The sequence below is a fragment of the Chlamydotis macqueenii genome, chromosome 8 (assembly GCF_036417535.1).
Source record: "Chlamydotis macqueenii isolate bChlMac1 chromosome 8, bChlMac1.mat, whole genome shotgun sequence".
NCBI lineage: Eukaryota > Metazoa > Chordata > Aves > Otidiformes > Otididae > Chlamydotis > Chlamydotis macqueenii.
This window is the reverse complement of record NC_141563.1, coordinates 11,884,228-11,906,923: the sequence shown is the minus strand read 5'-3', so window position 1 is coordinate 11,906,923 and position 22,696 is coordinate 11,884,228. Positions and strand designations below refer to the sequence as shown.

Genomic DNA, 22,696 nt, shown 5'->3' with positions numbered 1-22,696 from the left:
CTACTGGTTCTCCTCGGCTGCCGGGTCACGGCACGTGCATTCATCCTGGTCACAGTCAGCAGCAAACGGGATCACCTGTGGGGGCCGAAGGGAGATATAAGCCTCTGCTTTGAGCTCCCTGGCCCTCTGCACCCCAATGCCCCTGCAAGGCTTCACCATCCCAGTATGGACAGACAGACACACGGAGCTGCGCCCTGATGTTGCTGGGTGTGTGGAGACCACCAAGCTCCATGCTTGCTGAGTAATGGGCTCTGATACAGAGTGTTCCTGGCTGAGTTTTACTCTTAGCATTTTCCTTTTTGTTAACTTGCATTTCAGATTTTGCAACCAAAGGTCAGCCTGAACATTGTGCCTCAAATGTCAAACCCTTGGGAGAAGTCTTCCCTGGGGGATGTGAGATGTGGACTAGGGCTGGCAGTGGTAAAGCACCTCTAGATTTCAGTTTTACTTTGACCCCTGTTAGAAAGCCTGCTTGTGCATGTCTGAGCCCATGGTCCTGTCCTTCAAGCTGCTCCTGGCTCTTCCAGGCTCAGAGAAGCATGAAAGTAGCAGAGCCATTTCTCCTGCACCTCTTGGAGAAACTGGGCCAACTGCCCAGCTACGAAGGCTGCCTCCACGCTGCCTGATGTAGGAGCCAGGGTAGATGCAGGCAGATCTTGTGCATTATGGATTAAGGAAACCCAGGCAGGTTGGAGGCTGTGTGAGCAGGAGTGGTCTTCAGTGGGTCTGTCTAGGGTAAACCACAAGCTGTGCTTCTTTGAGACATCCCGTCCAGGTAGAGAAGCTCATTGCACATTGCTTTCTTTACGCCAACTGTATGTGGCTGAGCACCCTTATGTCACCTTAGCTGGCAGCAGCAGAGCAAGGCAGGAGGGCACCAGTAGAGCGTCTGGCGCTTGGTTGGCAGTTGCCCAGCCAGGGGCCATTGGAGTGGAGAAAATAGTTTCCTCCAGAGGTTTTATACACACCGGACTCAGAGTAAGCTGTTTTTCTTACTGTGGAAAGATGTTTGAATTTTCACATCATGGGCCAGTGAAAGGCTGAAGCCTATTTGGTGTTTGAACCCCATATTCCTGCATCTGCCTTAGCAGAGATGTGCTGGAGGCTTGTGCTGTGGGAGAGCTGGGACCTGTGGGGGATGCGAGCTGGGGCTGGGTCTCCTTAAAGCCATGGGACTGAATCCCCCCACCTTCCACTACGAATTCATCCTTTATTTTGGCTAGAGATTCAGATGCCTCAGACCTCCTGAGAGCCATGCCTTGCTCTGAGATGTCATGATATTGCTGTGGAGGTTTCACTCATCACTTGGGTGTAAAGCCTTTTCTCTCCTATCTCAGCTGGATCTTCCCAGGATTTTATTTTCCTTTTTCTCTGTGTGTATATATGTGATGAAAGGAAAAATGATTCAAGCTCCACAACAAAGATGAGAAGATCCAAATTCACATATTTTTGTAGTGAGAAATTATCTCATGCCCTATGGTTTGTTTTGCTGTTGGATATGCTTAGGAAGGATGGGCTGTGAGTGCTGGATAGCAAGTTAGGTGGGAGGGGAGGTTGTGATGGGAGACAAAGAAGGGTCCGTGCAACCCCCAATGCCAAGTTGCTCCCTCTACGTTATTCTTCCCTCTTTCCCTCCCTGGGAGAATTGGGAAAGAAAAACAGTTAATAGTAGATGCCAACGAACCACACCAAAAACCCCCTGAGATTGTTCAACTATACAACAAGGTGACTTCTGACTCACCACGGCTAGTGCCACATCCTATGGCAGTCATTTCTCTGGGGCTCCTTTCCCAAAATGAGAGGGAATCCTGTGAACCTCAGCAGGAGCTGGCCTGAGCTTTCAGTCCCGCTGGCCCGAGTCCAAACCCCACTGTTAATCATTGGGATGATGTCTATCAGCTTCAGCTGGCTTTGGTTTAAAATCATGGGTTTGATCTCTGTTCATGGGAGAACTGCATTGCAGGCTCGGTTCCACAGCCAGCAAAGCCAAGGAGCAGGGCTAGCAGTCACCACTGAATCCTAAATCCCGGCCAGCGCTGCAGAAGATGCTCACTCACCTTCCTAGAGGACAGTGTGGAGGAGCAGCAGTCACCCCCGTCATACTGGCAGTATGCCCGGTTGTTGATGGTGTCGCACCACCCGTCTGCTTGGAAGGGCTAGGAAGAAGAAGGAGTCTTTGCTGAAAAGGTTATTCAAAAGCATAAGGTTGCCCCCAAAAGCAGAGATCCCAGGTGCTCAGCAAGGCCCCTGTGCACCTCCTATAAGGGCCAAGGCCCAGTTCCACCATACACAACCCCCTGTTCAAAGCCAAAGGGCACCAGAAGACTGGTATCCTGGCTGGTGTGTATGGAGGAGTGGGTGCTCGGAGGGCAGCAGCTGTAGGTCGAGGATCAGGGAATTGGGTCAGGAAGAAAGAAAACAAATTCACACCCCTAGAGAGTCCCCCAGTCGGAATGCCACAAGCCATCATCCACATCTCAGTGCTTCTCCCTGGAGTCCATTGCTACCCAGCTAGCAGTCAGTTCATCACCTCATCTGCTCATCCACTTTCTCACACCACTTTCATGTGTCTCCACTGTCATCTAGCTCCCTGCATGTTTGCAGCTGGGGCAGGGCTCTCTAAGAAGCCGACCCAGCTCTTCTCTCCGACATCCCTCCTCCCAAAGAGCTTGCCTCTGAAGTTGAGCTTGCTGACCTGGCTTGGGCAGCTAACTACAGAGAGGCTGTCACAAGGATTGATAGAGCATCCTGCTAGAGGATCAATCTCAGGAAAGAAGGTACTTTATCTCCCTTGGGCTATGAGAAAGGTTCAGCAAGGTCAGAAGTCTCTCAGAAGTACTTGTACTCAAGCCAAGCCAAGCATTGGCAAGCACTGGTTGCAAAGACTATGCCTTTTCCAGAATGCTCTTGCTCTGACCCTGAGGAACATGTCCCCACATTCCTCTAGATTTTCCACTGGAGACTCTAGCCCTGTCCACAGCACATGGCTCCACCAAACCTTAACAGGCTGGACTGCAAGGCTACTTATCTAGTGGCCAGCTGGGACAAACAGAAGGAATCTTCATTAAGCACTAGCTCCCTGCAGGCAAAATCCAACTCTGGATTGAGCAAAGAGGGCACCAGCCTACTGATAACCAGAAATACTGGCAACATGTCCACCTTCCAGCTTCAGTCTTGGCCATCTTCCTCCTCATTTCTCTTCCTCATGGCCCAAATCTCACCCCCTGTAAGGAAATCGTATGGTTGAGTAGTGGGGGATTTTGCATTGCCAAAATAATGGTGGCTTCTCTTTGTGTGGCATAGCCCAGTGCCCTTTGCTGCTCTCCTGTGAGTCACTGTCAGGTCTGCCTGGGCAACTGGGGATCTGCAGAGCCCAGCTTGCCTTGGTGCAGCTCAGATAAATGCTCCATCACTAACAAGCCTTCTTTGCTTTCAATTCCAACATGGAAACAGAAAGCTGTTGCAGCAGAGTAACTTTATGTCCAGAAATGTTAAATGGCACAAGCAGCCATTCAGAAATCCATTTTGTTGTCATTTAGTTACATGAGTCATCGGATCAGAGAAGAGAAACGAGCAACTGGGGCTGAGAAGCAGCCAGCTGGGGCTGAGAAACAATGTGTGCGCCTGGTGCAACCCAACAACGTGCGTGTGAAGCACTTGTAATGAACCGTCAGGAACGATCTGCGGCTGAGGTTTATTTATCACAGATACACACCAGCACTGCCAAGCAACAACCGAATGTGCTAACAGAGCGGAGAGGCCGTTCGTTAACTGAGTGATTAGTAATGAAATGCTTCTCCTGCTCCAGGCTCTGTGATGGTAGCTACTAGCCCAGCAACCATGGCCAACCTCCAGGAGGACTGCTGTCATCAGAAAGGGCTCTTGGTGGAGACCTGGCCACCCCTTTGCTCACAGAAGCAGCTGACCTTTGTCACGGGATCTGGTGGTCCCAAATGACAACTGGGCTTCGGAAAATACCCAGACCCAGCCTTCAACGGACACTCGCCCATTGCACCCCTAAACCAGAAGACAGCGAGCTGAAAAACAACATCACACCGTGATAGCCCTGCATGCACTGCGCCAAAACCAACATGAGGGACTGGTGAAAATGCCAATGATCCACATGAAAAAGCCGTGCCAAAACCAGGGAACCGATGTGGCTTTTTTTTTCACTGTGACTCACAAGGAACAGAAATCGGCTCAACGTAGGCCAGTGTCACTTTAGGAAGTAACAGCAGGGATTATGGCAAACCACCGAGTCTGTTTGTGCTCTCAGTACCGCAGTCCTTTGGCCAAATCCAGGCAGCAACAGAGAGATTGCATTTGCTTGGAAGATTTCACAAGAGAAGAAGAAAGAGCGCACCTTTCTACAGCTGGGAAATTGAGGCACAGCCTCAATTCGGTAGCTCACTCAAAACCAAGAAGGGATTTGGCTCCCATCGTTCCTATTGCAAACCACGTCCAGAGGAGACCAGGGTGCAATTTCACCAAGGCAATAGGGTTAACACTTTTCTTCCATTGAAAACCATCGCGCGGTCTTAAATGATGGTGATCAAAGAAGGTCTCCGAGCCACAAAGCAGCTTTGAGCACCAGGAGGGCCAGAGCAGGGATGCTGGGGCTGGCCGGTGCAGGGATGCAGGTAGGGGACTGGCTGGGGCTCTTCTGAGTGTGATTTGCTCTTGCAGCCTTATACGCAGTGGAGTTTTCCCTGAAGCTTTGCTCCATATGTCATGACTTACTGGCAAAACACCCACCACTTCAGTAGTTTCCATACAATTATGGGGGAGTTTGCCCATCCCAACTGCACAGGTCTGAAACGGCTTCCAGATCTTGTGTGCAAGGTGAAGGGAGGACAGAGACAGGGACAGGACAGGGAAGGAGGGGCTTTCAGTTTCTCTAAGGGCTAATGCCCCCTTCTGTCAACTTGCCAGAGCCCATACCCCACCCTAAACAAATACAGGCTTCTATGGTAACACTTGTTGGGGAAACTTAACAACCCATGGTCCAAATTACATTGGAAAAACATATGAGGGGAAAATAAAGAATGACTAATTGGACTGAAGGCTTGAGAGAGCCATGCACAGGGTTTGGAGACGACTGTCCCTGCTCCTCGCCCAGCGCCTGGAGAATGCAGTGAATCCCATTGCTTTGCCTTGTTTAAGATTTCCAGATGGTTTTGTCTTTGCAAGAAGAAAGAGCAAAGCAGGGTGCTGGTGGGCCACCCCTGAGGGCACAGGTGCCCTTGTGCTTGCATTTTGGTCTTGCAAGAGTCACAGCCAGGGAGGACACGGGCAATGCAAAGTACTGAGAGCTGGTGATGTGAGAGAGGAAAACCCGTGCAGATTCTGTTCAGGCTGTGCTTGAGCTGTGTGCTCTACAGAAAGCAATGCCAGTGGAGGGAGAAGGGAGGTTTGCCCATGTTGGTGACTCGTAGAAACACCCAATGATGTTTTAAGATGCTGGCAGGAAAAAAAACCCTCACCAATGGCCAACCATGCCATGCAAAGGCAATGGATGCGATCCGGGCAAATGGCCAGCTGGGTTTTGTTTGCCAGAATATGCATCCTCCAGCACAGGGGAAGAAAGGGCTGGTTCAAACAGCTCAGATAAACTGGGAAAAAAATTAATAAAGTAATTGCTGCAACCACTTCACGCCACGGGGAGCCACTCTGCTAGGCAGCATGCCACCGAGGCAGCTAGCGAGCCAGGCTGCATCAGTGAATCTCCCTGCTCGCGCTGTCCGTCTTCCTTGTTTATTCAGACAGGAGCTTCAGTGGGGCATGTGTTAGCACGTGGAGGTGCAGCATCCGGCACCACTGGGCCAGAGCCCTGAGCCGTCGGCGTAAAAATAGTAACTGTGAATCAAGTGCTTGGCAATTTAAATAGGCTAAAAAACCACACGTTCTCAAAGCTGGGAATAGGCATGAATGAAAAGAGAAAAAATGAAGTTTAAAAAAAAAGAGGGAAAAATATTGCAGGCAAAGGAGGGGTGTGAGAAAGGACAGGTTACATCCTGCCACATCCTGGGCAGAAGCATCTCAGAGGGCTCAGCGGTGCCATTTCTCTCGAGGCTGCCGAGAGATGCTGTGCAGGCGGCAGCATCTGCGCACGGCGTTTTTCTACTGTCCCTGCAGAGTCCCTGGGGCTGGGGCTGAGCTGGCTGGCTCCCTTCTTGGAGCTGGCGTCCTGCCCAGCGAGGAGCTCCCAGTGCCATCGGGGAGGTGGGCAGGGTCCAGACACTTTTCGTCAACTTCACCTTATATGTGGGTTGATTCACTGCGAAAGAGTGTGAAAGGGTGTGACAGAGCGAGGGAGAGACGGAGCACGAAGAATAAATCACAGATGCCACCAGTATCATACATGTTTTGCTGCTGCCTCACGGGTGCTTGATGAACATTATTTCCCAGGAACACAGGTTTTGCTCTGGTCGAGCAGACCTGAAGGCCCGGAACCTTGCTTTTGGCGATGACCCTTCCAGGTGCTTCAGAGGAAGGTAGAAAAAAAAGAAAGAAAAAAAAAATTCAGGGTGCACGTGGCCAACTGTGTAACCGAAGAGCTGAAAGACTTCTCCTGCACTGCCACTGCGATGGAAAGAGCTTGTGATTTCAATGTGCCCATAGCTAGAGGAAGCCCAGATCCCAGTTTCAGGGGGCAAGTCCGGCCTTAATGAGCAAAGTGTTTCCCCCAGGGTTCGGGAGGCTGTGCAGGTCCTGGCCTTTGCAATTGCGCTGACTCCATCCAAGGAGGGTGTGTAGTCTGCTTTCATGCTTTTTCTACGTCAGCAGGGATTTTACTGTCCTTTCATTCTTCCCTTTGGGCACTGGTATTTTTGCCATTGGTCTCGGACCCTCAACATGCCAAGATGACCACATCTGACCATGCAGCTGAGGAGGTGCAGGTGTCTTCATCCTTCTCAGCTGTCGCTCCCAAAGCAGCCCCAGAAGAACAAGGGAACCATCATTTTGGCAGGGGAGAAAGGCAGGGGCCAGCCCTGGAAAAGCTGCCGCTGCCGCCGACCCACGCCTTGTGCATCAGCCTCCCCGCTGTTAATTCTGCTGTTACGATGGATGAGTCATCAGTGGCAGAAAGATCCGTTGGAGGAGACAGGAGGGAGATGGCATGGTGGAGGAGACAGGGACAGGGCTGGGTGATAAACCTCTGCTGGGGAAACGTCTCCCCTCACTGTGCACATGGTCTTCCAAGAGCCTTGCAAGGTCTTCAAGAGCGAGCCTCTGAAGGCATCAGCGCGCACTCAGCACCAGAAACCAGCAAGTAGCAGTCGCCAGGGCGAGGCTCTCACCTAGCACCGCTGGAAACCCCTGCCCATTTGACAGCAGAGGGATGTCAGCCCAAACCATGCCTCACAGAACCACGGGATACGAACCTTGAGTTGCCCCAGGGCTGGAGACCGCTGCAGCTTCAGGGGTCGACGACATGCAAGAGAAGCTGCGTCCCAGGTGAAAGCTGCTGCATGTGACAGGGGGGAGCAGGCAGGGGTGCGCGGGGAAAGGAAAGCACGAAGAGGCCGCAGCAGCCCTTGGCCAGGGATAGGCAGAGGGCAGCTTCTCCCCACCGGATGCCTCTCCTTCCTTCCCACCTCAGCCACCAGCCAAGATATTTCAGAAAGCTCTGGGAGGTCCCTGGAAAGACTTGAAGAGTACCCAAAGCCTCATTAAAAGTCTGGTTCACTTAAAGCCCCTATGCATCCACTACCCCAGCTTGGCTCCCTGGAAATTCTCCCTCCCATCCCTGTCCACATCCCTCCAACATCGCTCCAAACCACTGTTTCCCTACAGAAAACTGGGGCTGGTGTCAGCCCCTTTGGCCGCAGACGTGGCAGGAGCTGGTAAAAGCGATGCTCTAGTGCAGTGTCCCCAAGACGTGTCCCTCTCCTTGCACACACACACGCTGGTGAGGCAGAGAGCCCGGCCATTCTTGGCTCCCCCTGCTTGCCCAGGGAAGTTGACTGGGAATGCAGACTGTGGGAGGAAACGACAATGTTCATTGTTTGGATTAAATATTTTTCTTGGCCCTCTCTCTGTTGCAGTGTGTGTCTTTTATTTTATTATTTCCCACCCCCCTTCCCTGACACCCCAAGCACATTCACTTTCCCTCTCTCCTTCCTGAGGCTCTCCGGCACGCAAGGAGGAAATCAGCTCTGAAAAACAGAGGGACGGAGAGGGAACAGGTCTGGCTTCTGCTCAAAAAGCTTTTTGGGATGCCTCGCTGCCCCAAGCCACTCCAAACAGCAAGGGAGTGCTACCTGGTCCATCGCAGTGAGGGAGGCAGGGCCAGCACTGCTTGGAGGAAGAGAGCTCTAGAAATTTGGCAAGAGGTACCTGGGACCAAGTAGCCTGAAGAAAAGAGAAACAAATTCCTACAAACTCAGCACTTCAATCACCATTTTTATGACTCCTAGTTTCTGTCCCCTGAGCCATTTCTCTGCTCCATTTGAACCATGGCGGCTGTCCCCTGGCACCATACGTCTGCAGGATAGCTTGCTTGGAATCATTGTTGACCTGCCCCATCACCAGAAAGCAAAATGGAGAAATGCCAGTTGTGTCAAAGCTTGCTGGCATCCCTGAGCAACTTGCTCGTCAGCTTAGTGTGCAGACTGCTTTCATCACATCTCAGGTCCTCAGGAACATCTGCTCCAGCTCCAACATCCTTCTCCCCAGGCCTCACTAAGAACACAGAGGCTTGTTGATTGAGAAAGTACCCAATATACTCAAAGGAATGCTTCAAGGAAGAGGTGACAAGCTGGAAGGCAGCATCCTGCTGTCCTATTTCAGTCTCTGTGCTATCACTTGCACTGCCATGCCCAAGGCAAGCAACAGCCCAGCCCCTAGCAGTCTTGGTATGCAGCTCTAGGTGTTCTTCGTTATAAGCAGGGTCTTTTGGACCGGGGTTTCCTGCAAACATCTGAGTCCTGTTTGAGTCAGTTCGGATCGAGTTTGGACAAGATCAGTGTCAGAAGGGGGATGAGGAGCACAGAGGTTAGACTGCTGCTTGGTCTCCAGCCTGAACGATGCTGTAGGTGGCTGTGCTGGGAGAGCAGGTCCTTGCCTTCATTGGGTCTGAAAGTGCTTCTGTGTCCCAGGACAGGATTTGGTTTGGGCACACTTCTGTTACAGAAGCAAGTACGTGGCACTTTGGGCTACTGAGTGGGGATGTGTTTCTTTATTCCTGTCCTGCTCTGTGCCTTGCTCCTCAGGGACCCCATGTCCCCAGCAGACAGCGATCTGGAAAGGGCTTTGCATGGTCCATGGGGAGAAGAGTGAAGAAAGGGATGGAAAGCTGGTGGAGATGAACACCACATCAGGGCAGCTCTTTGCTTCCACAAAAACATTTCTGTCCACGATCTATTCACAGCAGGATTCTCAGCCTCATCCTTTTTGCACCCTGATCTCAGTGCTAACAGGAGACCTAAAACATAAGCAGGAAAGAACAAGCAACGGGGAGCACAAGACGATGCTGTGTGTCAGTAGCGCTCCTGGCAAGCACGGAGGATCCCGCAGATGGTCCCCAGCACTCACCATTCCCAGGGCTGCTGTTGCACACACGAGAGGAGCCAGGACTTCCCATGCCACCAGCACCAGCCCGCGATCCTGCCCTCAGCAGCTCGCCTGCTGCCATGGATTAGATCTCCTGCCAAGCCGTTTGTGCAAAATATGTTGCAGGATAGAACGGGTTATGGAAAACAAGCCCTGAAAACCACAAGGGCCTCCTGACCCACTTGTATCTGGTTTCTGCCAAGTTCTTGTTACAGATCTTAAAAAGAGAAAAAAAAATGTACGAGGGATGAAGGAGCTCAAGTGGAATGAATATTCGTGTTGGAAGAGCAGTTGGCTGGGCTTTGCATAGGGATGTTTGTTTATTATCAGAAGCAACTCATTGATTTTTATTTTAGCGGGTGCTTTCGGTGGCTTTGCACTCCTTCTGTCTGTGTCACCGGCTGCATGACTCTGCCGGGAGAGGGGAAAGTGGAACATGGACAGGGATGGAGGGATGGCACCTGAGCTGCAGAGGGCAGAGAAGCAGCCATAGGATGGGGCATCCCAAGTGCAGACCAGCCTGCAAAGCCATGCTTTGGGGACGTTGAGGCTGCTTTCACCTCTTTGGGTCTCCACCACCCCTGGTATGGTGCCTGGATGCCATGGTCCTACCCCTGCCAAAAGGCTCCTGTGTTTCAGGGCTCTATAAGCCTGTCCCTGCTGGCAGGAGAGCTGTGCCTGTCCTTGCACCATGCTGATGTGTGATCACTTTGTTTCCCTCTGTTTGCTCTGTCTCTTAAGAAAATTATATTTCTACAATCACACTCCACATGTGTATAGGGGACAGAGATCTTCTCACAGAGTGGGAAAAGTATGCAACAACTTAGATTTTTGGAAGAGAAGTAAGTTTTTTTGGGCTCATCCCTGGAAAGGCTATACCCCACACTAAGCAGCCCAGGCTGCTCATGCCAAGAGCAGCAGGAGAATGTACCCAGCAGGTACCTAGAGAGCTCCCCATCTTGCCTTCCAGCTCCCCAGCATGAAGGGCTCTGCCCTCACAGGTCAGGGGCCAGCTCTGATGCAGAAGTGACCACTACCTGCAGTCCATGCTCCTTGTACTCCCCCACCATCTGCACTTGCTGCATAAAGCATTCATGTTACCCAGCACCTCTGTGACTTGACAGACCTCCAGCAGTCTTCTGCTCTCCAAACTGAAGAGTCCCAGCTGTTTTAGGGTCTCCTTGAAGGGCAGCTGTGGCATCCTCTTAATCACTTTGATTGCTTTTTCCAATTCCTCTGCATCCTCTTGAGATGTGGAGGCCAACGTGTCATGCACTATCCAAAATGTGAATGTACCAGAATCTAGGGAAACTCATCAAGTCCTGTTTGGTCACCTGGATCACATGGGCTTGTAGGCTTTGGTGAGACTTCTGAAGAAGCAACAGTCACACAGTCTGCCTTTTGCCTGCTTACAAGAACTGCAGTCACACCCAGTAGGATCCTCTCCAGATTTTCAAAGCCAGACAGCAGACAGAGGAAGAGTGCAGCCCGGGTAAAGGTGTCCAGAAATGCTCTTACAGGGACAGGAGATGTGTGAGCATCACAAGAGGATGATTTGAAATTCTGGCCATGCTGAGACACCTAGTTCCTCTAGAGAGTCTCCTTGGAGAAGCTGGGGTGCCTGTAGTCCTTATTGCCTAAAGCCCCAGGAGGGCAGAAGAGAATCTCTTTCCCAGAGAGGAGCATCCCGCTAGCATCATGTTTCTGCCCAGTTTCCTCTGCTGAGCTTTGCCATGGTTAAAAGGAGAACCCCCCAGGTCTGGGACAAGGGACAATCAAAGGGCTCTGGCCCCATCAGTGCTGAGGAGCAGAGCCAGCTGTGGCCCAGCTGCAGTACTTTGCCCAGGGAGCAAGTCACACCCTGTCTCCTGTCACATTAAAGCACAGCGGGACCCTGATTTTAGATGAGACTTCCCACTGTCCCTATTGCATACGCATTCAAAGGGGTTAATTCAGGCTGACAAATGCTGGACAGGAGCCACAGACATGTGGAGTGAGGGGTTTGTGCATGCTGGTGGGAAGAGCCAAAAAATCCATCGGGGTCCTCGACTACCTCTTGGATTGAGAGACTCAAGAACAACTTGCAACCACAAACACACTCCAATCCCTGTCTCATAATTTCCATTGTAATACCTCAGGAAAACCACAAAACAGGGAATGCATTAGTGTTTTACAGTTGTGATAACATGACCCGCAGCACACACAAGGGCAGCGAGACCTTGTCCTCATGTGGGGAAGACCTGAGAAGTTCCCAGCAGCTCGTGCTCACGAGAGCTTTCTGGTGTGGCCCTTCTTCATACAGGGCATGAGGCAGAGACCTCATGCCAAAGTTTCTGCATGTTCCTCAAGCACACAGGCAGAGCTGCTCAGAGCAAAGCAGAGGAAACCAACCTCAACCAGAGAAGGCACCAAGATACATCATGAAGGAATTGCTACCCTATGAGGCAGACTCCGGCTGTAGTAGCTCTTGTCCAGCTCCTGCCATACCAGTAGGAACCTCTGCCTACTGGTGGTCTGTCCAAAGCATGCTGCCTTAAATGCCTTGCAATTAACCTGTTGCTACCTGCACGCAATGATGAAACAGAGCTGGAGGTGGGGGCGAGGTCAGCATGTTGCACAAGGTATTGGCTGCCCAGAAGAGCCTGCCCATGTTCACTCTGATCTCTGGAAAAGCAGCCTGTCTTCCTCTGAGTGTATCTGAGCAGGACAGTGATGGTTACTCCATCCCATGAGTAACACTAGGTAAACATGGTGATAAAATAAGTCAACTTTTTCACCTAAACCACAGCCACAATGTGAACCACAGGAGCCCCTGTGGTGGGAGATAGAGGGGTGTGTAGCACAAACTAGGAGATGCTCTATAGCAGCCACACTCATGCATGGACTATTTTGGACCACGGTAGGAGTACTCCAAGGAGCAGCCTGGATTGCTGTATGTGCTGTCTCCTCCTCTGAAGTAAACAGCCTCACTTGCTCTTGGGTGCGGCAGGAGGATAGCTGAGAGCTAGTTGGCTTGGGATGGCTTGGGAGAACCTGCAGCTGAGTACACCACCAGGACCATGACCGCCTCCTCCCAAATCATGGTGGGGAGGAGGGGTTTCCTCCCTCCTTCACTGCTCTCTCCACCCAGTCCTAAGCCCCCTCCTTCCCCCCCCCGCCAGTGCTGCCATCTGTTTTTCTACTGATGGCAGGGGATGAGTTGTTCCGCTGGCCCTGGAGAGGCGAAGCGTGCTCAGCACTAACTCGTATTCCTGACGGGCTCCTGGAAGGAGCTTCCCTCCCTCCCTCCCTCGCCTGCTGAACTACGTGCCTCTGCACTCTGGGGATGGGGAGCTTGGCAAGGCGCAGCGAGAGACCGGGAGACAGATAGACAACCAGACTAATGGAAAGAGAAGGGAGGTGGGGAGAGGACCTAGAGACATGAGCAGGCAGGCTGATCTGCCAGCATATGATAAAGACAAGCAAGAATCCCTCTAACATTGTTGTGCAGTGACTTGAACTTTCCAATACCAGGCAGGGCTTCAGCGGAGGCTGGGGAGGTTGAGGCTTGGCTACTGCTGCCATGCCCCAGCTTGAAGTGACCCCACCATGGAGAGAAGGTACAAGCAGCCAGGTGGCCTGGATTTCTCTTACATAGGTTTGTTCCCCTCCCTGACACTTCCAGATGAGAAAGCTTCTTCATTCCACACATGCTTGGCAGTCAACGGGTGAGGGGTGACTGAGGGGTGACTCAGACCTGAGGTGATCTGGACACACAGCATTTCACTGCCCAGTGGAGAGCAGAAGCTGGGCTTCTAGAGGAGGTGCCTCCAGTGAAGCGAGGAGGAACCTGGGACTGAGATGTCCCACGGACATGGCAAGTCAAGTTGAACCCTGTCAGAGGCAGTAGGGGCTATGTTTCGCAGGGGCAGAATGTTTCTCATGCAGGGAAATGAAGGGGAGAACAAGAAGAGATGTGGCGGTGGGGCACGATGCAGCACAGACAGATTACAGATTATATTTCATTGCTACCCAACTCTTGCTCTCTGATGTCTCCACATCCTGCAAGAGATTTGGTCTCAAGTGAAACGGCCTCCAAGAACTGCAGTGCTTTTGGTCACAAGGCTGGAGAGGAATAAGAATGAAGGTGGAAGCCAGCACAGATGAGGTGGAAACAACATTTGGAGCATTTTCTGTGGTCAAAAAAAGGGGACTGGCAGCACCTCCCTTCTTGCCAATGCCGAGCAGCAGCTCCCAGAGCAATACTTTGAATGAGACACTTTTGGTAAAAGTTATTCTTTGTGGCCAGGCAATGACTACTATAAAACACATGTGAAAAATGTTATCTAGGAAGACTTGGCTTGTCAGTTCAACCTTAACAACCTACAGCATCATAGAAGAAAACCCAATGAAAAGAATAATCAAAGACATGGATGTGAGGAGGAGGAGAACAGAGAGGAGGTGGCTGTGAGCTGTATCAAAAAAAAAAAAGAGAGCATCAGGGGGAAAGAAACTATCTGAGGATGAATCTTCGTTAGTATTACAGTACGTAACTGTGACCTTAAAAATAGGCCTGTGCTGATGAAATTGCTAACGAGGAAGATGGTATTTTTCCACAGAGGAGGATCTGGATATCTGACAAATAGTTAGATGACCTGAAGGACTAGAGAGAGAAACAGGATGACATTCACTTGTATAAAATTGAAGGGCACGCTCTTGTACTGATGGTAAAATATCTGCCGTTCGCTTGGAGTTCGTCAGTTGGAAACAAAGAAGGCAGAGAAAGATCTGGGTGTACTTGCTGACCTCAGCATATCTCTGAGCTGCCAGACTGATGCAACTGCAGAAATAACAGATATAATCCTGGATCCTATCAAAAGAGACATTTCCAGCACAAGGAAGCTTTGTGCAGGGCTTTGGTGAGACCCCAGCTAGAAGGGTACGTACTGCTTGGTTACTCCTGATGAAAGATTAAGTGAAAGCAGAAAAGGCAGTAAAAAGTCTACAAGGGTGATGAAGAGTGTGGACTCTCTATCTTCTGGTAGGACACTGCAAGATTTTGGCTTGCTGATGAAGAGTGTGGACTCTCTATCTTCTGGTAGGACACTGCAAGATTTTGCCTTGCTTGTCCACAACTGGACACTCCTGTACGCTAAGACTGCTGTTTAGAATTGTTTTCTAAGAGTAAAAGGGGATGACAAGCATCCAGGAACAGGAGTTCGTGTTGGCCATGAGTTGGTCAATGAGAAGACAGTGACTGTTACTGTGAGATGCTGGGAGTTCAGGTAGTTGGTTCTTATCTCTCTCACACACATGTTGGCACACGTTGGCATTTTTCGTAATTCTTTATTGGACCTCTTGCTGAAAACACAGACCTAAGGTGAGGTGTAGGAACCATAGGGGACAACAGGCTGGGCTCAGTCTGGCGTACCTGAGCCTAAGGGAGCATCCTTACGCCTGCTTCAGCTTTCTCTCACCTGAGCCGCACAGGAAGGGAAGAAGGAGCACCTCGCACCCCATCTGTTTCTTTTTCAGAAGGACCAGCTCCCAGAGAGCGCAAGGAGTGGTTCTGCCTTTCTAGCAGAAGAATCACAGATAGGATCACCACATCCATCTGGACTGCTCTTTCACACAAGCCCATCCTGCTTCAAAATACATTGCTCCAGAGCTGAGCTAAAAGATGTAGTTTAGATCATAGAATGGTTAGGGTTGGAAGGGACCTTCAAAGGTCATCTAGTCAAGCCCCCCTGCAAGAAGCAGGGACATCTCTGACTAGATCAGGTTGCTCAGAGCCTCATCCAGCCTGCCCTTGAACGTTTCCAGGGACGGGGCATCCTGGGCAACCTGGACCAGTGTTCTAAAACCCTCATTGTAAAAAAATCTTTCCTAATATCTAATCTAAATCTACCTGCCTTTATTTTAAAACCATTATCCCTCATCCTATCACAACAGGCCCTACTGAACAGTCTCTCCCCATCTTTCTTGTAGGCCCCCTTGAGGTACTGGAAGACCACTATAAGGTCTCCCCAGAGCCTCCTCTTCTCCAGGTGAACAGCCCCAGCTCTCTCAGCCTGTCCTCACAGGAGAGGTGCTCCAGCCCTCTTATCATCTTCGTGGCCCTTCTCTGGACCCTCTCCAGAGACCTGAAAGCTCCCAAAACACCAGAGGATCCACCGCTAAGCTCTGGTACTCAACCATCAAACACCTCTCTAGCACACAGCACCTCATTCCCCTGTGCTTACAGCCCATGCCTTGCAGTAGAGATGCACAACACAGTCATCAAGTTTGGGAAATAACTGTTGCACCTTCTGTGGACCTTAACATTTCCTTCCTGGGGACGTGCACCCTGCAGCATTGCCCTTGCACTCACACTTCAGTGGACAAAGAGCTGAGCTAGGCAGATTGGGTGAGCAAAAGCGATCATTTGCATTGAAATGAGCACATAAAATAATAATCAGCAAAACCCAAAGCTATTTTTGGTGTGCAAACTTCATTTACATTTTCCTTTTTGGTAAAAATCCCAAATTTTCAACATACAACATTCCAAAATACCCCCCCTTTTTCCTTTTATCCTCAATCATAATAACAACCAGTGCTTGACAAAGACTGCCTATTTTTAATTTCCTTTGTGAACCGTCTCCAGGCTGCCTATGATTTTCTCCTGCCTGGTCATTATTCAAAACAAAATGAGCAGCTAACCAATTTCTGCAAGGAATTCTTTGTCTGCAGATTCTTCAGAAGCGGTTTGTTTTGCATGTACGAGGCTGGAAATCCTCGTTGTTTTGGTTGGACGGGTGAGTCACGCAGGGCTTTTCTGGATCTGCGTTACTCTAGAACTGCGGTTCTGGTTAAGGAAATATTCAGGCTTGGAGTCAGCACGGGCTTGTTGGGGATACCCCTTGCCAGTGAAATCCTTTTGCTAGAACATTCTTCCTGGGCTGGCCAAGAAAAAGCAGGCAAGGAAGGAAATGTATTATTCTGCAGCTCTTGTTCCCCAGCATCGCGCCGGCTGCAGAGGACCATACCCAAGGATGCTTGCTCTGGTCTCTCTCCTCAGCCAGCAAGCCCTGGCCCGGCTCGGACCAAACACGAAGTCAAAACCATCCAGCTCTGTGCTAGAGTGAGACTCCACTGCCAGGAGCTCTTCTGCAAGGAGCAGACGGCTCACGCTGGGAGAGGTTGGGGGGGGCTTACCTCGCACGACTGGATGCAGTGAATGACGGAGGGGTCTGGATACCAGCGCAGCCTGCCCGTGCACACAATATGCTGAAGAGGGAAGGAGAAAAGAGCTGTTAGGGGACGCGGCAGAGGGAGGGCGACAGCCACCAAACACTCTCTGGAGGTAGAGGGTCTCCCACAACCCTGCGTTGCTCATTGTGGTACAGAACAGCAGTGGCAACCCCAGGACCCTCCCTCCTCCTCTGCCCAGTGAGAAACTCTTTAAGCCCATCAAACCCAAGGCAGCTGCACCTGGTTCACCCACAAACCAGGGTACCTTGTTCAAGGCAGAGGCTATGTAGACATCTGTGTGTATATACGTAGATGTATATAGATACACACCTGGGAGAGGACAAAGGGACATGGCAGGGACTGCCAGAGAACTGGGTTTGTCTGGCAGTGCCAGCTCACTGTGGCTCACTCGGCCACAAGCTGCTGCTGGGGCCATGAGAAGCTGAGTCTGACACCACCTCTCTGCACGATGCTGAATTCACCAGCCTCTTGCTCGTACGGGATGGGGGGCAGCCAGTCATCAGCCAGTACCTACATCAATTTGCTCCCTGACCCCTGCTTATGGTCCAAGAACCAGGTCCTGGGAGGACTCCCCTCTCCAGATCTGGCCTGAGGCAGATACATCAGACTCACGTTCACTCGCGGGGCTGAGGTTATCGCTGGTATTTACGAGCCACAAACTCAGCCATTGCAGCCAACTGGACACAAGAGCGAGATGTGAAGGGCTCAGTTTCACCGTGCTGGAACGCGTTGTCCCGCTCATTCAGCGGGGGCTTGTGGGGAGCACTCATGATTATACAGAGGGAAGAAAAGCCCCACCGCATGTGCAATTTCCTCCTTGTAAAGCTCAGGCAGACTTTGAAATTTGAGGCCCCATAAAACAACAGCTGGCCTGTGAAAGTGTCCTAGGATGCCCTTCACAGCGCGGGAGTCGCAGAGAGGGGCACGTATGTTTTCTCCTAGCCTCCCGTTTGAAAGGCGCAGCGGCAGGCAGACTGGCTCCAGCATTCCTGAGGGATGCTGGGGACAGGGCAGCTCTGCCCACGTAGACCTGCCGCAAGTCCTTCTGCTGCGCATTCGTTCAAGACGGTGATGAGGCTGGGGCAGGAGGAGGTCCTGGCGTTCCTCAGCCAGCACAGGGAAGGCAGACCCGGAGGGAGCCGCCATCAGATGGGGCAGAGGCTGAGGATGCTGGCTGAGCCCAGAGGATTTTTGCATCCTAACCCTGCTGGGGTGTTTCCTATGTGGTTGTTGTGAAACTTGAATGGCATTTTAGCATACTCATGTTAGTGGGCTTATATTCCAAGCTGGGAAATAAGGGCAGAGGGACAAACCTGCTAGGATGCGGGATGCAATGAATCAGAGCTGAAAGCAAAACAGGACTGTGCCCTCCTCGAGCAGCCTCTGCAGCTCCCTGTGGGGTTGGCCCCATCCTCTCCATCAACTCGGGAGCACGGCGGCTCCCGGGAATGGCAAGCTGTTGGAGGCTTGGAGGAGCAAAGTGGGGAGTAGAAGCAGGAGCCAGGGCAGAAAGGAAAACAAGACAGTCCAGGGAGAGAGCTTCTGGCAAGGGGGAGTATTGCTTCTTAAAATAACGCCTCTCTTCCCTCCTCCTCTCTGCAAAATGCCTCCCTTGCACGAGAACCCGCAGCGGTGGTGAAAGGGAAGCCGAATGCCACTGCGCTTCTATGGGCCAAGCCATCTGATCCCTCAAAGGCAAGGACTCCTTCCAAGGCTCGTGCTTAACTGTCCCACACGCCCCGGGCGTCCTCACCCCCCAGCAGCGACCCATTGTGGGCCTGATTCAAGGCGACGTACAGTAGTATCCACAGGTACGATGCTGGGCCTCCTGCGGGTTCCCAGGAGGAGAGGAAAGCGTTTGGATAGGAGCGCTGGCTCCTGGGAAGATTGTTTTCCTTTGTTCCACCTCCTTCCTTATGCATCTCATTTTTATTTTAAGAAATATTACCCTGGCGGAGCTGCTCTTTGGGAAAGTCGTGCCATGAGGATTCAAACTATTTGAGCTATTTGAGCTGTTTTGCCTACAAAATGAGTAAGAGATGGGGAGGGAAAGGCTCCCCCGTTCCAGCGGCAGAGGCAACCAGCCGGCCAGTGGGTCCTGGCAGTCGGAGACACCTTTCAGCTGGCGGTGCCCTGCCTCCTCACTGGCAGGGAGATGCCTGCCTGGGGTTACGTCTCTGCTGCCAGGTAATCGGGGACCCAGGCTCACACCGTGCCAGGGGCAGCTTTTGCTCTCCCAGCATGCTGGCTGACAACAACAGCAGCTTAGCAGGTTTAGGCATGTGGCACGTCCTGAAAAATCGGCGGGATTCCTGCCTCTAACTTCATTCATTGTGGTATCCTGCAAGTCCTTGAAAGCTGGCTTGGGAGCTGATAACTTACGCTGAACGGGAGAGCAGGAGGCTGTGCAGTAGCATCCGCAGGGTAGGGAAGAGGAGGAAGAAGCCGTGAGAGGGAGGAGGACCTGGGCACTGGAACCTGGTTATGGGGAGCAGCAGGGACCTCCAGAGCATGCAGCCTGGGCAGCTCCTTGGAGAGGGCCAGCCAGCCCCCATTCTCATTTATGCTGCTTGCCTTTCCAAGCCTTACCCTTCTTCACCCAAGGCAGAGATATTTTGGTTAAAAAGCACCAAATAAACAAGAGGGAGGGCTCCCCTCTGCTGCCAGTGAATCTTCTGCTAGAGGAATCCACCTCCCCGTTTACCTGGACTCGGGTGGGCTGCAGGCGGTGATCCATAGTCTCAGCAGTTACGTTTTCGGGCAGTATGACAGGGTCGCTGGGAGGTATGATACAGGAGGGTATGCAGACAGCACCTGCAGGAGGAGAGGGACCCTTGAGGACTTTGTCAGGAACCAGGCAATGGTGATTTACAGGAAGGTGCCAGACCCAAACACGTAGGCTCCTCCCTGAGGGCAGAGGCAGACATAGAGGAGACCCTTTCCCTCCCAAGCCGAGCTGACAATTCCTTCCCCAAATCCAGAATTATGCAAGACCCACCAGGAAATTCCCTTCTCCCAGATGAGAGGAAAATGGAATACGCCCTAAGAGATGGATTCAAGCCCTGATGGTAGGACATGGGATCCAGTATGAAAACAAGTCTAGCCTGGATGCTGTGGGAAGTTTGTTAACAAGTTAGGAAGCATGTTTCGTAGTTTTTCTACCACACTGAATTACCACTGCCTTCCTACGACCCAGGAAGAAAAAAAGCTGCAAAAACCACCTCAGAAAACCAAGCAGATCGCAGCCTCACATCAGGTCTGTCCAAAGCTTAACCTTAGCAGGCCCTGCCCTTTTCATCAGACCCAGCTTATTGGTGTGTTTGCTTTTGAGTGATGTGGGCTTTGCTCAAGTGTCCTGTCCAGTGAGATGCCAGACGAGATGCAACATCTGTGACTGAGCGTTGCAGCTTTTCCTGAAAGCAAAAAGCAACCAAGTCCTGGAGAAAGAAATGGATTATGTGGTCCCTCATCTGGTGGAAATGCCCTGTTACACACGATTGTCACTGTGGCTTTTATCTAGGACCTGCCACGTTAACTGTGCAAATGTTAGCAATAGTAACAAGTGGAGAAACCCTGGGGAGGATGCAGGGCTAGAGATTAGGAAAATTACTGCTAAGGACTGGGTTTGCCCTAGAGACAAGTCCTTGCTCCTTCTGAAGAGAGAGGTGCTTACACTAGAGCTAGATTTAGCTTTGACTCTTGCCCATGAGCACAACCACAGCATTCTCAAGGCTAAAGCCGTCCTTGGCTCTGTGTTTAGAAAGAGAATGGAAGAGAAAACTGGATTTTTTTCGTAGATTCTGTGGGGATTGGTACCAGAAGAATTATCATGACCTTCAGCTCTCTGGGAGGGCTGAGTCAACATAAGGTTTGGTTTTCTGTTTAGCTTTTGCCTGCTCTCACCTATGCCGTGCCCCTGCTCACACTTGTACTCCACGAAATTCAGCTCCGGGGGCGGTGGGCAGGTGCCCCGTAGGCTCTTGCACAGTTTGAACTCCTCTGTCCATAAGCCCTCCTTGGTGCAAATGATGGGAACCTGCAAAGCAGAGGGAGAGCAGCCAGCATTACTACCGGCAGCGGCAGGTCTCAACCTGCCTGACCGCTGCCCAGCTCTGGGGGGAGCAAAATGCAAGGACTCCGCTCTGGCCAGTGAAAGTCCAGAGGGAAGTTCTCCAGGGCAGATGGGCTGCAGCCATCTGGTCCAGCCTACGTATGCTTTGCGCTACCGACCTGAAAGCAAGTTGTCTTCCAGCTGCCACTGAAGCCCACCACAGGGAATTGATTGCATTCCTTTTGACAAGACCCTTCCAAGCAGGTTGGATGTGAAACCTGGGTGGAAGAGCCTGGTAGGCAGCAGCGTCCATCCCCAGGCAAGGCCCTTGGTTAGCAGTAAAGCTGCCTGTCATTCAGGTGAATATATTTGCAGCATCTCCCAAAACCTGCTGGAAACCCTCTAGTTTTGCTTTCTGACCCTTTTCACTCAAGACCAGCAGGCTTGCTTAGGAGAGCTGCTTTTGGAAGGGTCCCCAGGGAGCAGGAGAGCATCCCCAAGCAGTGGTGCACCCTGCACCGTGGCTGGTATCCACCAAGAAAAGCTTTGGGTTTGCAGGGCGACTGTTTTGGTGGTACAAGGGCATTTGGCCCTAGGGATGGCCAAGCTGCCATGATGCCCCTCTGCAGAGCGGAGCACAGGGACCCCTGCTGTTTTCTGGTGTTCTGAAGCATGATACATGGCCAATATCTGCCTCCCCCTCAAGTCACTCACCTGTTGTCCCTGTGGCTCGCAGTTGAGGACACACTGGCTGTCCAGCTCGAAGCCCTGGGTGCAGTTGTACATGCCCTCGAAGACAGGAGGGGGCGGCTCGCACACCACGGGGACGCAGCGCCCTTCTTCCCACTGCCCACTCTCCAGGCACTGGACCTTCAGGAACTTCCTGGGAAAAGACAAATGCCAGGCTGGGCTGCAGCACCCCAAATGCTACCCACCTCGTCTGTACCAAGCATCCCACAGAGGCAAGAACAGCTTGGAGACATCTCTCCTGGAGCACAACCAAGCCCCTCGTGCAGGACTTTCCCATGCCGTCCCACCTCTCACCATGAGCAAGTCCTTCTGAACAGACAGCTCATGCTCAACCAGGACCTTTCCTTCCCCTCGCTAGAGGGAGCGCACTGATTTAGGAGTGCTGGAAGTTTTTTCCTTGCACTCACCACCCCCGTTGCTCCCCATCTCTCGTGGTGCCCCCAAACCATTCCTCACTGCCCTACGGTCTCTGCGGGTCCTGGGCAGCTTTGTCCCACCGCCAGTAGCTACATACTTCACTGGATGGAGCGAGCCTCCAGCAGTAAATCCTGCTGGCCTGCGCCCAGCCGTTCCTGAGACTCCTCTTTGTACTCCAGCCAGATCTGTCAGTCCCGCTCTCGCCGAGGGGCTGTCGTACCGCAGCAGACCAATACCATCCTGTGCTGCTAAAACAGCCCAGGCACAAACTACTTGCCAAAAAAATGATGAAAAAGAATGAAAGAAAAAGTCCAGGAGCGGAGCCCACCCGCTTTTCCATCTCCCGTCCTTGGCAGCGACAGAGACACTGCATCTTTTACAATAGAGGCATCGAAACCCCGCAAGGCGTGGGGCTAGCTGGGGACTGCTCTCCCAGAAAAAGGACGTGTCACCATGACCCCAGCTGGGTTTTGACCGGTTGATGGGCTTTACCTGAGACAGTGTTGATTGCTCCATCCTTAATGAAACCTTTTTTTCTTGCCCTTCTCCCATCCTTAACTGGCCAGCCTGCTCCAGCTGCTTGCCCTCTCCCAGTGCCGGTGCCAGCAGGCAGGGCTCCAGGCGCCACATTACGGAGTTTATAGCCTGCCACAGGTACATGGAGAGGGGGCTAACCGGGTTAGCGAAACCCCT

General features: G+C 51.8%; 1 protein-coding gene across 1 annotated transcript in view; it reads right to left on the bottom strand.

Moving 5' to 3' along the window:
* Positions 1–22,696, bottom strand: part of PAPPA2 (pappalysin 2) — an 89,139-nt gene continuing 66,443 nt past the window's right edge. The window contains exons 17-22 of the mRNA XM_086753458.1: positions 21,551–21,719; positions 20,689–20,821; positions 19,490–19,599; positions 16,729–16,800; positions 2,058–2,156; positions 1–75 (exon numbers count right to left, since the gene is read on the bottom strand). Of these exons, the coding sequence (XP_086609584.1) occupies positions 1–75; positions 2,058–2,156; positions 16,729–16,800; positions 19,490–19,599; positions 20,689–20,821; positions 21,551–21,719 (658 nt within the window). The remainder of the gene's footprint in view (positions 76–2,057; positions 2,157–16,728; positions 16,801–19,489; positions 19,600–20,688; positions 20,822–21,550; positions 21,720–22,696) is intronic.